Source organism: Ochotona princeps, chromosome 17 (assembly GCF_030435755.1).
Source record: "Ochotona princeps isolate mOchPri1 chromosome 17, mOchPri1.hap1, whole genome shotgun sequence".
NCBI lineage: Eukaryota > Metazoa > Chordata > Mammalia > Lagomorpha > Ochotonidae > Ochotona > Ochotona princeps.
The window spans coordinates 30,844,193-30,861,294 of NC_080848.1; the positions used below are offsets into that span (position 1 = coordinate 30,844,193).

The following is a 17,102-nucleotide window of genomic DNA, read 5'->3' on the forward strand; positions in this document are numbered from 1 at the left end:
GGGATCAGCAGCCTCCATGCTGGGAGCTGTTGATCCTAATCAAGGCATTCAGCTCCAACAAAAGTATTAAAGACCTGCCCCCAGCTGTGGGTGAGGAGCTCTGCTTCCCTGCCTGGCCATATTGTACTCTTATCCACTTGAATTCCGCAGCTAACACTGCAGTATCTTCACCTCTGGAGGGAAAACCTCCCAACTGCTGTGCAGGGATGGGATGAGGGGAGGGAGATGGACATTCAGTGAGGGTTAAAGACCCATAGCACTGCTCTCCTTTCCTAACCATGGATGTTACAAGGAGTTCCGCCTTCCCCTCTACGCCCCCTGAACATGCCAGCAAAGACAGAATTGCCCTCTGTGAGCGTGGGCTCTGATGCAAAGAGAGAAAATAGGGGGTCCTGAGCTGTAGAGAGGAAGATGGGGGGCTTTCCAGCTGTAGCGGGCCATTGATTGCTACCTGGACACATCTGCAAAGAAAGGATCATTTGGCCCCTCTTGGAGCTGAGGATGGAAGTCCCTGATTTAGAGAGAAGGGGTTGAACTTTCCCAACGTCACCTTTCTATATGTTTTAGTTCAGATAGGATTTGGCTAGAAAAAGTCCCTAGAGACCGTCCCTTAGCCACACATCCCCCCTTCCAGCCCTCCTCCTGTGGCTCACAGGGCCTCTTGGCTACACCAGACCTTCTGAATTCTCAGAGTTCCCGAGACAGCTTGAGTCTTGATCCATGGCTCCGGGGAAGGCCAGGCCTTGAGGTTTGCCTTCCCTTCTGGGGCCCTTCAGGAGCCATCCCACACGCAGCTCAGCTGGGAAAGAAGAGCCTGGCCTCTCCCCACGCACAGTGCTGGCCCCTGTCCTGTCTCAGATGTTCCTGCTCTGTGACGTTAACTCTCCCTTCCTTTGAACAGCAGCAAAACTGGCACCAATACACCAAAGACACAGCAGTGAGCGAAGGCCACTGCCTTCTTCACGCCCAAAATGACATTCTGTGACCCCAGGGGCATAAGAGGAGAATCCCATGAGGACCAGGGCTGTCGGGTTCCTGGTGCCATTGTGGCCAAGTGTCAGACATAGAAATAGAAGACATACGGTAGTGATAAAATAAATTGCTTTAATGGGGCTGCTTTCTGAGATGGTAAATTTTTCTTCTGCTCTCAGCCAACCTGTTTGCCCACGCTGGGGTTCCTTGGGTGTGTGTTGGGGGTTGTACTGGCTAAGCCTCCAGCCCTACAGGAAGCAAGGAGAGTACTATCACACCATGCTCAGCCCCTCCCTAACACGAGGAGACTGGAATCAGCTGGCAGTCTGCCCCATGTGGGTCCAGGGCTGAGGCAGGGTGAGAGGGGGCTTCACTTTCTGCTTGGGGTCTTTCTCTGGGGGTTTGGGGGAGGAAGTGGAAGAGAGGGAGATGGGAGGGGTGTCAATCACTTTAGAAATTTCAACTCTGACCTTTACAAAGAAAACTAGTAGACACTTTAGTATTATATACAGAGCAGAGGGGAGCGACGAGGAGGGAAATTGCACTTCATTCCAGCGGTTTACAGTTTACACCCATTGGACAAATTTACTTCTTTAAAAGAAATCTCAGGATCACTTGGGATGGGGGCAGGAGAGGGTGTCTTTGGCTATTTACAGTGTGTCTGGCTCAGTTCAACAGTGGGCATCCTCCTCCCCTCGTTTCAGTAACAGATTCAAGTTTTCGCATTAGTTTGTTCGCTGAAGGATCACAAGGTTGGCATGACCACTTTGTCATCCTCTTCCGTGGCTCCTGGCTCCTGCATCGGGGCAGACTGGAGCATTCGGCACCCGGGAGAGGCATCAGGACAATACTGCATAGTAGGGAAGCTGGGCTTCGGGCGGCGCCTCCTGAGGGCAGTTGTCCAAGGCGCTGGCTGGACATCTGGTAAGCGGGGACCTCTCGCGTGTGCTCGTCAGGTCACGGGGCTTGTCCATGACAGCTGCCCAGGGGGTGACTGTGGAAACCAGGGTCCTTGTTGCTGGGCACAAAGTAAGTGGTGTGTGGGCATCACCAGGCTTGCAGGGGACACTGCAGAGAGAGAGGGGAGAGAGCTCAGCTGTGCATGGGTGGCAGGGTTGCGAGGTATCCACCTGGCTTCTCCCAGGCTGCTGGATGGGGAGGGGTCTGGTGCTGGCCCCGGTTTTGCAATGTTGGCCCTGGAGCATCTATTTCCTTTAGCGACACCACGGAACTGGCTTCCCTGGCCACTTTGGAAGAGAGGAGATAGCTGAAGCCAGGAGAGGGTTGTGACCGGCTGAGCTTAATCCTGGAGCTGGATCCCACAGCCTTTGACACTGATAAGGATGGGGTGCTCAGTGTAGCTGCCAAGGCTGCTGCCTAGGAAATCCTGCTTCCTGTGGAAGTGGGGGTACCTCAGTTCCCCAGAATGTTGCTTCCCAGACTGAAAAGCATCCCCGAGTCCTAGAGAGCCTGTCAGAACATGACCTTCTGCTTAAGATTCAGTTGTCGGTCCAGTGGCAGGAACCATGAAGGTGCCTGGAGGGCTGTGAACCTCTGAGGCTGTGCTGTCCTGAGGGCCAGGGGCAATTCTTAGACCTCCCTGGGGCTGCCTCCTCTTCCAGAGCCTCCCCTCCGCTCCTCTGAACAGCACCACTTTCCTCCTCATCCTCACTTTCTTAGGATTTTTTTTTTCCTGCTCTGTTTCTTCCATTGAGACTTTAAGCTCAGCAGCTTCTCTCAGGCTATCCCTTTTATACACACACTCTTGTACTACTATGAAAGACCCATGACTCCACTGTTGTTCCATTAATTAGTGCTGCCAGCTTTGAAAGTATGAATGTGTCCATTTTACAGATGAGGTAAATCAGGATCAGAGAAACCTGGGGAATTGTTGCTCCCCCCAGCCTCAGTTTCCCCACCTATAAAGTGGAGGCTGCTATAGACCAGAGGAGGTGGTGGGCACGTGACACGCCTGGGAGGACGGTGGGCACAGTCCTGGCCAGGGGCTGCATAGGGGCCTCAGACCACGCTGCTCTACAGGGCAGGCCTGAGCTGCATGTCCTCAGGAGTGGCCAGCTTCCTGACCTTTCTGCATTCTTAAGGCCCTGGTCAGGGTCCTCTGATAGCCTTTGCCTCCTCTTCCTCCCTCCACCCACCCCCACCCCCGTTCTCCAGTTCTTCTGCTTCCCACTATCAGCCCTTTCCCAATTTTCAGATTTCAGGTGGAGGAGAGAGAAAATGGCTTGTGACCTTGTGGGTTTCAATAGAAGAGCAAACAAGGAGGGCAGATAAGGAGACGCCAGCTAGATTCTATGACCTGTCATTAGGGATGGGCTTCCCGGCTATCACATGTTTGCTCACATAATAAAATGGTGGCAGAGCCCTCAATGTTGTCAAAGGGACTAGAGCTATTTGCCCCCTTCAGAGTCTAAACACAAACATCTGATAAGGGGCATAGCGAGGTCCCCCACAGCTAGAGGTCCACACTAGCACCCCCAGCCCAGGGGGGCCAGCCTGGCCCTGAGGATCCCTAAGGGACTGTGCAGTCATCCTTTTGGAGGAGTTTTAGTAACCCTGACCACAATGTGTGACATGCAGTCCTACTGTGTGCCAGGGGCCACACTGAGGGTTGCCCACATGTCATTCATTGTTCTTTAATTCTTTCACTGACTAGGGGAAAGTCATAGTATTACTGTGGGCCCGGAGTGCAGATATCAGAAAGACCCTGCCTAACCACCTGGAAGAAGCTGCTTTCTAGCGAGGGTTTTGAACAATGCCCAAATAAGGAAGAGTGCAGGTGTACACAAAGAACGCGTTTCACAGGAAAACCGGCAGTCAGTGAACTTGACCAAGTAGCGTGTAACATAGGGAGTGTGATCCAGGCAGGCCTCCTGGAGGTGGTGGTGCTGAAGCAAGCAGGCGGAGATGTGCAGGAGAGAGCATGCTGGGTAGAGGCTGCAGTGGCACAGGCTGGCAGGCAGGAGGTGGCAAGCGGGGACACCGCAGCATTCCAATCACACAAGCTCTGGCCAGGCTCTACTTCAGGTTAGATGACATGGAGAGCTATTGGGAGACACTCATCCTTGCTTTCTCTTCTCAAGAAATGGTTCTGGCTGCTGGGATGACAAGGGGCAAAGGCAGAAGCAGGAGGCCAAGTGCAGGGCCATTAAAGAACACATAAGTCAAGGAGGGCTCTGCGCCTGGCCCAGGACAGTCTGCCAGGAGTGGGCAGATGTAGGCCTGCAGTTCCAAGCTGCCCTTCTCCCACCGCCGGCCCACCGTCAGCAGGATCTACCAGCTCCGGAGTGTGTAAAACATCCAGAATGTTCTCGGGAGGCTTGTGAACAGTGGGCACAAGTGCTTACTGAAGAGGAACTGGAGCAAAAGGAAGAGCTCCCGTCTTAGCTGTGTCTGCTTTGAAAGGCTCATGAGATCTTCCAGGGACTTCCACACTGTGGAAAATGGGATTGAGAGAAAACACTCACTCCCCATAAACATGTTGAAGTTGTCCTGTCCTGGGCATATAAGTGTCCCTGTCACAGATGCACTGGACTTGTGCGTGGGCACTAGGTGGAGAGGACCATCCTGGGGTCAGAATTACTGAAGTCATCAGTGTGTGTTCTTAATCCAGAGCCAGAGGATTGGAGGTGGTTCCTTTCCACGTGTTCTTCAAGTGGTGAGCGCAGGTAGGAGGAGACCCAAGCAGGAGACCCAGAGCCATGCAACTGCTTGGGGCTGGGAAGCTGAGGCGCGAGCTCAGGGGATGTGCAGAGGCCCATGGCACCACGGGAGAACCAGCAATGGCAGTGTCCTACAACCCAAGGGTCCAGAGCGGGGACTGAGCGGCTGTGTTGAGGACAGACAGGCGACGGCTGCAGGTGATGGTGATGTGGAGGGGTCAGGGAATGGGCCCAGGGCAGTATAAGGACTATGACCCATCAGCAGGAGTCTCAAGAGAGAAGGGGAGGGTGTGGACAGCCAGTATAGAGAACTGACTTACAGGACTGTGAGCTTAGGGAAGACAGTAGTAGCTCTTGTCCTGAAAAGTACCAAGGACACCTCCAATTTTAGAGGTAAGGAAGTGTAGTTGACTTAGGAAAGCCCATGCTGCTATGCCCTAGGAGACCACCTCCATCTGTCTTCTGGGTGGGGCAACACCAGGAAACACATATCCTTTATTTTTCCTTTAAAAACCTCCAGGGCCCACGGCCATAGCTCAATGGCTAAATCCTCGCCTTGTAAGGACCGGGAACACGTATGGATGCCAGTTCATGTCTTAGCTGCTCCACTTCCCATCCAGCTCCCTGCTTATAGCCTAGGAAAGCAGTAGAGGATGGCCCAAAGCACTGGGACCCTGAACCTGCGTGGGAGACCCAAAAGAAGCTCCTGGCTCCTGGCTTTGGATCAGCTCAGCTCCAGCCATTGTGGTCATTTGGGGAGTAAATTAGCATATGCAAGATCTTTTTCTTTGTCTCTCCTTCTCTCTGTAAATCTAATCTGCCTTTCCAATACAAATAAATAAAATCTCAGAACAAACCTTCTTCCAGGGCCACCAGCAGGGGACACTAAGAGGGTGCCAGCTTCCCAGTCTGGGTGTTCCCTCTGGCCCAGGACCTGAGCAAAGTCCTGCTGCAGCTAGTCCCTCCAATGAGAAGAGAAGAGGTATCCTTGTTCTGTTTTGTTTTTTTTTGCAGGTGAAGAGACTGACCTCGGATCTCTTCCTGAGGCTACACAGGTAGACATTGGTAGAGTCAAGGTCTGCAAGGAGGCATAGCAGGTAAAGCTGCCTATGGTGGACAGCATCCTATGTGAGTGCTGGTTCAAGTCCTGGCTGCTCCACTTCTGATTCAGCTCCCTGCTAATGCACCTGGGGAAGTGTTAGACAATGACTCAAGCATACGAATCCCTGCTCCCATGTGGAGACCTGGATAAAACTCCTGACTTTCAACTGGTCCAGCCCTGGCCCTTGAAGCCAGTTGGGAAGTGAACCAGCTGATGGAAAAATCTCTCTCCCTTTCTCTGCAACTGTTTCAAATAAATAAATCTTATTCAAAATAAGATTGACTTTCAACAGGAATTTAAATAAATAAATACATAAATTGATAGTCTCTTGAACACATACCTGCCTGATGCCTCGGACACTCAAACCCTTCTGTCTAAAGGCCCAGTGAAAGTTGGGGCAGCAGGTGTGGGGGAGAGGCTGCAGGGGATTTGTTAGGAGGCTGTCCACTCTGACCTGGTGGAACACCCTGGGATGTGGGGTCGATGTATGTTGGGGTGTCCTCTCTTGACCTCTGCATGAACTAGGAAGTGAAGAGAAAGTTGTGGAAACAGGCGTCGGCTTGCAGCCTGCCCACACTTGTTCTAACCAAAGTTGGTGCTCTTGTGGTCTCGTCCCCAGACAGGAGGGTGTTGCTAGCAAGAACTCAGGCACAACCTGACTCTGACAATAACCGGCTCACACCCCAGAGCTGCGGAGCAGGGGCCGGTTCCACCCCTGAGAGGGACAGGTCACAGAGGCAACAGGAGGATTCCTGACAGCGACCATGTCCAGCCTGATTCCCAATGCCCTCAAGGCACGTATGTGTGGGTAACAGGAAATGCTGGTGTCACACAAGTTCCAGTCCTGGCTTCGGCCTTGTGCCTGTAAAACCTTGGCTCATTGTGTTTAAAAATAGACACTGGAAGGTGAGTGCTGCTTAATGGATTTGGACTCAAAAGATTAAAATCTGCACGTACAACCCTAAAAGTTTTCATCTCTGTGAACCTGGCCAGATCCACACCTCCCCGCCATCCCCAACAGTCTCTGAGTCTCTTTTTACTGCTCTCTCTCTCTCTGTCAGGCATAAGCATGTCCACCTTGCAGGATGAAGTGGGAGAGTTAGCCAGGAAAGGTAACACAGAAAAGCTCATGCAGCGCTGTCTGGAAAAGGGGAGTTAGTCTAAAAACACAGTCTGAATTCATCCCTTAGGCCATCCATCCGTTTATTTGCTAGATGCTGAACATCTACTGTAGCGCAGGCATTGGGCTAAAAGACAAAAAGAGGTTCACATGCTTCGGGAGGCCCCTGAACTGTTTGTTTTAATCCTGGGCAGCAGGCAAGAGGGCACCTGTTTGTCAGCAGAATGGGAGCAGGAACCTGTCACGCTGGCCCAGGAGGCGGCGTGTGCTGTGCGCTTGTGAGGGGTCCCGGTCCTGACCACCTGTAGACCCAGGCATGAGTTAACTATCGAAGGAGCAGGTGGGAGGCGAGGGGGCTATTTTCTAAGGGATCTCCGGCAGAAGGAAGACGGAGGCAGCAGATACTCCATTGGGCACTTGAAATATTTTATAAGATGGGATTTTCCCCGTTTAGAGATGAAGAAATGGAGTCTCACCGAACTGCCCAAGGTCACCCAGCGGGGAGAGACTGAATCAGGCTGGGCTCAGGTCTGTCAGCTTTTTCTGTCAGTGCAACAAGGCCTCTGGGACAGTTCTGTCCTGGTGCTTTGACTCCAGCATGGCGCACGCTGATGGCCCGCCTCAATGCACCATCTGCACGTTCATATTCTGAGCAGCCTTGCGCAGCACTGTTCCGCTTTGTTTAAAGCAGCAGTTCCCCCAACCCACTTGAGCAAAGAATCCTCCTCTCCCCCACCATGCCCGCTGATGCCTAGCACTGGTCTTGTGATGCTTTGAGGGGAAAACTGCACTCGACAACACAGAGAAAGCACAACTGCCAGCACCCACCACTGTAGCCTCCCTTCTGTAACCGCAGGAGTGCAGGCTCTGCTGCCAGGAGCCCTGGTACACCGCCCCCTCCCCAGCCTTTTCACTCCTGGTCATCTTGGGTGGCCCTTCTCCTTCAGAAGCAGCCTGCTCAGAGCACAGGGCGTGGGCCTAATGTTCACTCTTGTCCCTCACTTTGGAAGGCAATCAGAGAGCAGCAGGGGTCACCAGGGGAATTTCAGAGTTGCGTCCTAGACAGCAGGTGTTGTTTAAGCGGGAAGATCTGGAGTCAAAGGCCAAAGTCAGGAGGTCTAGGTCTCCAGTTTATCACCTGTGTGATCTTGGACAGGTCAAACTATCACTGAGCTTTCAGTTTATTTTTTTGTACTTTGAAGGTGGCAATAAAAATGATGTGATAATGCTCACAAGAAGCATGAGCAGCGAAGTGTTATATGAGTTGTTTCTTTAATCCCTCCTAAGCAATCATAATCTTCCACATCATAGAAAAGTATCTATTGCCAGATCCCTGCAACATCGGAGCCCTGCTAGTGGTTCTAGGGGCCAGTTCCTCAGCACCCAGATGGGTTGTGTACTGGAGAGGAGGAGCCAGCTGGGGGTGGTGTGGCGGTTTGGGGAGCATCTTCAAGTATGCTGATTAAGAAATCATTTCCTGAATCCACAGGATTTGTTTCAACAAGCAAGCATCAAAGTCCACTTGGGAAAGACAGGAATAATTTATCACGGAGCTGTCTGGGGCTGACTGAGCGGCAGATGGATTGATAAACCTTTCAGAGAGGGCAGTATTCCCAAGCAAGGGCTGCTGCGCCTGGCTGCCCCCTGGATGGAGATTGGTGAGCACAGATAAATGTTTTCCCTGCTCACTACAAACAGTGGGAACTCTCATGGGAGGCGGAGGCCAGGGCCATTGCCGGGGTCGCCCTTTCATCTTCCACTGGGTGAGAGAAGAAGAGCCAAGCAGGTCCCACACCTCTCACTCTGCCCCTGACTCCAGAGCCCAGTGTGCCAGGCCATGCGTATGTTCCCGTGCCGGGCCTTTCATCCATGTGGCCTGGATAACCCTCACAAGACTTACATGGCACAACACTCATTTTGCAGATGAAGAAATGAAGTGTCCTGGAGGCCAAGGCCACTGAGAAAACATCAGGATCAAGCCTTAGACCCGGGAGGAAGTGCAGAACAAGCCCGTGAAAGATCCTACTCAAAATACAGGGTGGTGGATGGGAAGGGGCTGGCAGGGTCCACATGGAAAACAGACCATCCACAAGACCAAATCCTGCTGAGAGCCTCCGATAGCAAGTTCAAGGCTGCTGCCTACTTATCTAAGAATCGATAAAGGCCAAACAGTTCCCACGTTGTGTAGACCCCAGCTGTTAAAAGATCTGATTGTGTTACTTGGGACTCGTGCTCAGACACCTTGTCTTGTTTTGTAACTCACGGTGTCCCACTGCAGCCAGTGAGGAGCCTCATGACTGGTCGTCTACGTTTATGGCTTTATCACCTCTATGAGGAGGTGGGTATTACTCATCAACTGCAATGATGACTAAGCCTCTAGATTCCCCGCTTTCGGTGCACCAGGAAGTTGGTTCTGAATCTCTTGATAAAAGACCCAGTGAATGCAGAGCCTGGAAGGCCAGGTTGCTCCCTGGGAGTCCCCAGGGCGCAGAAGGACTGGAGCTGACAAAGCCCTGGGTCCAGCACAGGTCCTAGGCACCAAGGACCAGCTCTGGGACGGACTCGCTACTTACTTTCTCTGTTCACCACCTGGTGGATCCTAAGGGACCCTTCTTACAATGAAACTCAGTCCCCTGAGCCCTTCTTGCAAAACCCTTTTCTGGGATCCACAGTCATTCACTGGCAAGTGCTCAGTCCCAGGGTCTAACAGCTCCTGGTCATACAGGCTCCAGCAACCTGTCACACATCAGTGCTCACTCAATATACCTACTGGGAAAGCTGGGGGAGCAATAATGTGATCCATCCTCTTGGTTCTATGACCTCAAAGAGCCTTTCAGCAAGTAACTAAAAGCACTTTGCAGGGCACTACCCAAAGGAATATGCTTGCTACATCTCTGCCACATCAATAGCTTGGAGTCATCACGCCCCAGCCCCAGCCTGCCGGCATTACCTGTTTGCTGGAAGACATATTGGTGAGCGTACTGATGCTGCTGGTATCTGTGACCACCATTGCAGACGGAAACCTGGAGGTGTGGGAATACTGGGGGGGTTCCTGCTTGTGTGCGTACACTACAGAGACAGAGAGAGGACAAAATCAATATATATACATAGGTGTACATGCAGCCAAAGACCCCCCCCCCCATCTGGTCCCCACCTCTCAACAAAGCTCCTCTTTCCCCTGGTAGATGAAAGAAGGGTGAAAGTCGTCTTTGGAAGGACTACACAACATGGTTAAATCTCTGTTCCTTAATCAAGTTACTTAGCCTCTGTTTTCTCATCCATAAAATGGGATGATATTTGATGCAGGATTTGAGTTACTCCTCCGCAGCAAGCAAATAAAAGCCTTGCCTAGCACAAGTACACAGTAGCCTCAGGAAGCACCTAAGCTCCTCCAACTCTCAATAAAATGCCAGGGCTCAGTGTCAGCAAATGACCGGTAGACATGCATGGCTTATTTGAGATTTGAGGTCTAAAGAAGTTCCAGGCAGACATGAGCCTGACAGAAACATCAGGTCTTGTGCCAGGAGTTGTGGATGGAGAGATGAGCTCGGTCAGCTTTGGGTGCAATTAGTTGCATAATTCTGAGCAGATGCAGTTTGCAGTAAGATGACGTTGGAGGAGGTGAGCTTCAGATAGAAAGTCGACTTGGTTTTCAGCTGTTGTCAGTGCCTCTCCACAAGTCTAAAACTTCTTGACTCATGAAAATTCCATTCTTGTGACCAGATGACAAGTGTACGTGGGCACTTGGCCATCAGGCAGGGCCTAGGTGATCATAGAATGCAGAGACCACCAGCAAGGAACAAATGGAGTGAAGGTCTCGGGCCTGCCTCCCCTCACCCTTCCCGTATGAGGTAGGATGAGTACCCCCTGGTCCAGGCCCCCCGGGGCTCTGCCTTCACGGCCTTCATACCCCACAGGCCACAGGTGACTGGCAGCTCTTCTGACCATTCCACACCGGCCTGGGCATGGCTGAGGGGCGAGGGACAATTGGGAAGCAGACTGCCAGGCTGTAGCAGGAGGAAGCAGGCAGTGGCAGATTGCAGAAGTTGTAACAACTGTAACCGGAATGTAGGATGGAGCTCGGAGACCAGCTCCGTGGCTTGCACAGGGACTGAACTCCAGGGATGCAGATGGAGAGTAAAGACAGCCACGAGGCCTCAGAGCTGCAGTGCCAGCCAAGGCAGGTGGGGCAGGATGGCTGTCCTTGCCCAGGGGTACCTAACAATCATCACTCCTGCTGTTCGTGGAGTACAGTGCATGCCCATTCTTATTTCACCTTCAAAGGGACCCTATATGCATCTGAAGAATCTTAGTCTCAGAGTGGGTTACTGGCCAGTGGCTACACACTACTAACCCTGAGGTCAGGATTCAGGTCTGGCTGGCCCAGTGCTAATTCCACCCTACACACTTCCTTGGGGTACCTAAGACTGAGGAGCCCTCCCCAAGTTCATAGGTTGGGGGAGAGGGCTATGGCTGGAATATCAAAGGCCTGGGGCTCCGGATGGAAGCAAGAAATAGGCAGACCTAGGGTAGGTCTATGACTAGGGAGCAGCCTATGTTAAGGGCAGTCGCCCTGTTAGCCCTGGCCCCAGTGACACAGAGGTGGCAGTTTCCATCCATGCCCAGCGCTCTTGGCTAGAGATGTGCTGGGTGTATAAATTGAAGGGCAGAGTTTCTTTCCAAAGTCTTTTGATTTAGATAGGCAAACAGGACACAAATGAAAGGTCCACCTTGATTATTTGGTACTAGCTTATTTTGAGGTTGAATTTTAGACTCAAAAGAATTCAAGAGGCCAGTTGGGAAAGGGTGCCATGGGTGATGGAGTTGTCTTTTCCCTGGGTGCAGGAATGGGAAACTGGCAGGTGCTCCACCTGTGTGGACGGCCTCCCGCCACTTTTCAGGTGGGCAGATGCTTCCTGGCCACATAAAACCTTTCCTTGGGCATCAGGAAGTAGGGAAGAGGACTAGGAAAGGCACAGCAACACGGAAGCGTCATGCCTGAGAAACCAGCTGGTTTGGTTCTGGGCAGGCACTGAGCCGGCCCTTTTCTGAGGAAATTTGGAACTAAAGAGAGAAGCAGCTGGGGCTGCCCTGTCCCCTGGCCCTCCCACTACCTTGCCCTACCCTACCCCCACCCTGCCTTGCCTGGGTCCTTACTGTGTGAGTTTTGTAGCTGAGTCACAGCGGCCATGAAGGGCTGCTGGGCCATGTGGCTGCTAGGGCTCTGCTGCACGAGGGGCTGCTGGTGAGGGCTGTGCAGCTGCTGGGAGAACTGCACGGGCTGCAGGGCTGCCAGGCTGCCGGCCACGCTGTTGATGACAGGCACGCTCTGGGCTTGCGAGGAATTGAGGCCTGTGGGAGAAAGAGGGAGAGGTCAGCAAAGCTGCGTGCAGGGAGCGTGTGGGACACCGGCCCACTGAGTCCTCTGTTCGGCAGGCCACACGTTGGGCTGGGCTCCTGAGGACATGACCCCAAGGGAAGTGACTTTATAGACACACACCGAGGAGAGTCTAATTCGCTTACCGGGTGTCACGGGGAACTTGAAAATCTGGCCAAGGCTGTGAGTCCCCCAAAGTCATCCTATAACTGCTCAAACCCAGCCCTGGGAAACTAACATCCCACTGCACCCATGCCCCACACTGGGCCAAGCTGAAGCACTCCAGGCCAGCCCACACCCATCTGTCCAGTAGAGGGCAGGAGTGTGCAGGGACCTGCAAAGTGATTGACAGCAAAACCACCCCACAGCCTTGGCAGGCTGGACAAACACCCTGGGAGAGGCTGGGGGCAGAGAGGGGACAAACATAGGATTCAGTGGTGGGTGAAATGAGTACATCTTTTTTAAAAAGTGAAACTTTCGTTTTCTCTTCTCTTTGTTTATTGGAGAGAAAGATCAAGAGAGGCAGGCATACATGCAGAATGAAAATGCAGATCCCTGAACACCTACAGCAGTCAGGGTGGAGTAGGCTGAAGCTAGGAGCTGGGAGCTCAATCCAGGGTCTCCAGCATGGGAGGCTGGGACCTAACTACTTGAGCCATCCATCACCTGCCACCTCTCCAGGGTACTAGCAGGAAGCAGAATCAGGAGCACAGCTGGGACTGGAATCCAGGCACTCTCACATGCGATACGGGAATCCTGAGTGGCATCCTAGCACTGGACCAAGCATCAGCCCTTGACCTGGGTGCATATTCTCTGGTAGCACCCAGGGGACCAGATCTCAGACGGCGGAAGTAGTATACTAATGGTTGGCCCTTGGAGGTTGCAGTCTTGCTATCTGACCTGAGAGCAGGAGGCTAACCACAAGTAGTGTTGTGTTTCCACCTCGAGGCCTTTTTAGATGCCAGCCCAGTTCTGTAAGTCCTTGAAGAAGATGGCTGAGCTTGGCTCGAAGTGAGGACAAGAACAATGTATGTTCTTTTTGCTCGTGGTTCAGGGTGAGGGGTGGAGAAGAGGAGGGGGAAAAACCGCCCGAGGGAAGGTCTCTGACCTATGCAGATGCAGAGGGACACCTGGAAAGGCTTTTCTGAAATGGAGCCGAGGAGGTCATCCCCAGGTTCCAAGCAAGTTCTTGGCAGAGAAGGCAGAGAACTCAACAACCTACTCAGAGCTTTAGACACCTGCAAGGTGTGAGTAGACACCTACAAGACAGGAGCACTGGGCAGACAAATGGAGGAATTCTGCTACCAGCCCTGCTGGCTGGGGGTGACTGCCCGCAGGACAGTTCCCTCTGCAACAACCAAAGTGGCCCACAGTCATCTGGGAGAAGCTGTAGCTTCTCCACCAGCTGGCATCTTCTAACCCCTTGACATCCTGTTTCTCTTCCTTGCTTCCTACTGATCATTCCACTGTCCTAGGAGGTCACATGAATTTGCTTTTACTGGGAACCGGGCACAGCTGCTGCTCTGTTTGGGAAATTTCTGTCTGGGAGAACAAATCATTCTGTATAGAACGAATGACATTTTTTAAAAATTATTTTTAATAATCTTATTTAGTTGATTAGGGAACAAAGGGTCAAGGGCTACAGGGTGAAAGTGGGTAATACCATTGTTTCCACAGCAATATCATTTTACCCTGTATCTGGGCTCAGGGAAAAAAACAAAGGGAAAAGCCCCACCCAACCTCCCACCCATCCCAGATCCCCAATGGGAGGCGCGCTCTGAGGGTCCTGCTCATACAGTTTGATAGTTCATCAGTTCTGGATTGCTGCCAATCTCTCAGTTCCAATCGCAATGAGCCCTATTCAGAATCCACTGGCTGACAGTCTCTTCATGGTTGGGGTTCTAAGGTCAGCAATTCAGTTGGAGGGATCTCCAAAGAAACTTCATCTGAGATGATCCCAGACCTGATTCTTGCGCGAGTTTGCTAGTACAGAGTCCCACACCATCCATCACACCAATCAGCTTATGCTCATGCTGATCGTTGGGATTGCTGGGTTCATTCTGTTTCCAGCCCTGTCTTCCACGTGAACCCAGGGGTGTTGTAGTCCAGATCGATCCTGCCCACTTCATACTCGGTCCTCACGCAAACCAGTTGGAGCTGCAGCCTAGTTGGGGTGACTCCCCATAACCCCCACCAGTTCTGCCCCCTACTCTGGTTCCCATGCTTGTCAGTACGCACCGCAGGTTTGTCAAGTCTGTCCCACATCCTGTTCAGCTCTCGCATGTGTCGATGGGCATTGAAGCCCAGGTCAACCCAACCAACCTACTATCCAGCCCACACACCTACTGGCAGGTGCCCTTCTGTACAGCCACCCCTGCCCCTGTCCTGGTGTTCGTGCTGTCCAATGAGAGTGGTAGCCCCGAAGGAGGTGCCCACTATTTCCCTTCTAGGCCACACTCACTCCCAGATTATGTACTCTTCAGGTAGTTCTGGCATTTGACTTGACAGAATTAGCTCCAAGTGCCAGCCTCTGCCAGCTAGTACTGCGGCTAGCCCAACCAACCCTCACTAGTTTTTGCTTGCACCCACCGTGGCCCTTCCCTTATCTAGCCCACATGAGGCCCACAGGTGTAACAGCCCTGCCTATTCTGATCTGCCCCCATCCCGACTCACGCTTTCCAATGGAAGTAGTTGTCCAGCAGGGGAGCCCACATTTCCCTGTCAGCTTTGCCTCCTCCCCTTGATTATCACATGTGCTGTTTGGATGCTGCAACCACATCTGGTACGGCTCAGCTCACCTTGGCATTCCTTATTGTGTACTAGTATGTGTCGCAACCCAACCTGGCTCGACCCACACTCTGTTCTGGCGCTCGGACTCATCAGCAGGTGATGTGAACAGGTTCAGCCTGGTCTGCCCCCAATTCATGCCATGTGTATACCAGTGGGATAATTTCCATAGCCTGTTCTGGGCTGTTTCCTATTGTGCTTCTTGCGCTTACCTGCAGGGACTGTGTCCTGCCAGAGGAGTTGCCCAGGCTCCTCCATCAGAAACTCTCCCAGTGCCAGGTTTCGCGCATACCAGTGGGTCCATGAGCCAGCCCTGTTCAGTTCACCTCCTGTCCTAGCAGGAACAGTGGTGTTTCCTGACTGTTCTTCAACCCAATCTGGTTCTTATTGTTGGATGTTTCAACCCAGCCATGGCTCTTCCATACCCCCATACAGCTTACACATAGTTCAGCAAGGGCTGAGACCTAGCCTAGTCTGTCATACATTTTCCCTGGTCCTGCAGAGCACCAGATGGTGTTGGAGTCTGGCCTGGCCTGGTGCTTCCATTCCCAGTCCACACTTGTGCCAAGTGGGATTACACTCATATTCTGATCGGAACGCAGCCCCATTTACAGCCCATGCGCTCATTGGTGGGAAACTCAACCCAGCTAGAGTATCCCCTTAGCTACCCAGCCGAGCCTATTCCCAGCCTTAGATCTCGTGAAGGCCAATGGTTGCTCTGATTCAACTTGGTAGAGCCCCTCTCTTGTCCTGTCCCCTTAGATGCTGTGGCTTAGCATCCCTGTCTTACGCAGATCAGTAGGTGCAAGGACCTTCTTGGCATGACCTGTGCTCCAACCTGATTTCTGTTGTTTCTTGTGAGTTAAGGTTTGTTCAGCCCTGCCCATTCTGTCCCCTTCCAGTGGCAGCACGGCCCACCCCACATCCTGTTAAAGGATGCACTTTCAGGTGCTGCTGCCTTGACCTGCGCTGACTGTTTTGGGTTCCTGCACCCGTGTGTGATGGCAGGTGGCATGGTCACATCTAGCTTAGTCCATCCCAATCCCAGCTTGCGAGCTAACCAGGGAGACTTGTATTTCCACAGGGTTGGGGCCACACAACCCCATAGAGTCTACCCCCAGAGCAGGTTCTCTCGTATGCTGGATAGAGTCTTGACCCTGCCAAATGTGACCACTCACCACTCCACCAAACAGTTGGGTAATGGTACCCATCACTGCCAAAGAGGCCCCCATCCTTAGCATTGGTGTGGGCTGGTGTGTGACGATCAGTGATGTTCTAGGCAAACAGGCCTTTCTGTATTCCGAATTGGGTTGGTGTATCTGACTAACCGTAATTGTCTCCTGGGTACTTCCCTCCAAACCACCAGGTCTCAGTCCCCACGCATGCCTAAAACTTCCATGACCCTGTCACTGGGAATCACCCAAGATTCACTACTCACCTACACTAAAATTGGACTTAGTCATGGGTGTCCCCAGGCAGCAAACTTATCTTAAAAAAACTCCAGAGTTTGCCGCCGGGCGGCCAGCAGGCAAAGGCTGGCACCACATAGTGCACTGGCCGCCCTGGGGAAGGCTGAGGACTCGTTCACTGCCTTGCGGCAGTGTCTTTGGCGTGAGCCCCCAGCACTGGGTCTGACCCAGCAGGGGCACCCCCCACAGCCGCCGCACTGTGAGGAGTGGCACCTGCCCCCAAACCCAAGGCCTGAACCATGGATGACATTTGAAGACATAGTTATTTTGTTTATTTTGTTGTTTGCTTTTTAAGGTTTATTTTATTTCTTGAAAAGCAGAGTAAAAGAGGAGACAGAATTTTCAGTCTGTTGGTTCAATTCCCAAAAGGCCACTACAGGATGGGATAGGGTCCGGTCAAAGCCAAGAGCCAGGAACAGCATCTGAGTTTCCCACATGGGTGACAGGAGCCCAAGTGCTTAGGCCATCCTCTGCTGTTTTCCCAGGTGCATTAGCAGGGAGCTGGGTTGGATGCAGAGCAGCCCAAACTCAAACTGGGGCCATGGAATGGGATTCCACAATCACAGGCTGCAGCATACACCTGCTACCCCACAGC

The 17,102-nt window shown here is 52.5% G+C and overlaps 1 protein-coding gene across 4 annotated transcripts in view; it reads right to left on the bottom strand.

Annotated features, from left to right (window-relative positions):
- Window positions 1–1,090: 1,090 nt before the first annotated feature.
- HNF1B (HNF1 homeobox B) overlaps window positions 1,091–17,102 on the bottom strand; it is a 58,590-nt gene continuing 42,578 nt past the window's right edge. For all 4 annotated transcript variants that reach the window (XM_004590937.3, XM_004590939.4, XM_004590938.3 and 1 more), the window contains exons 7-9: window positions 12,032–12,226; window positions 9,825–9,943; window positions 1,091–2,040 (exon numbers count right to left, since the gene is read on the bottom strand). In XM_004590937.3, the coding sequence (XP_004590994.1) occupies window positions 2,020–2,040; window positions 9,825–9,943; window positions 12,032–12,226 (335 nt within the window). In that variant the 3' untranslated portion in view covers window positions 1,091–2,019. The remainder of the gene's footprint in view (window positions 2,041–9,824; window positions 9,944–12,031; window positions 12,227–17,102) is intronic.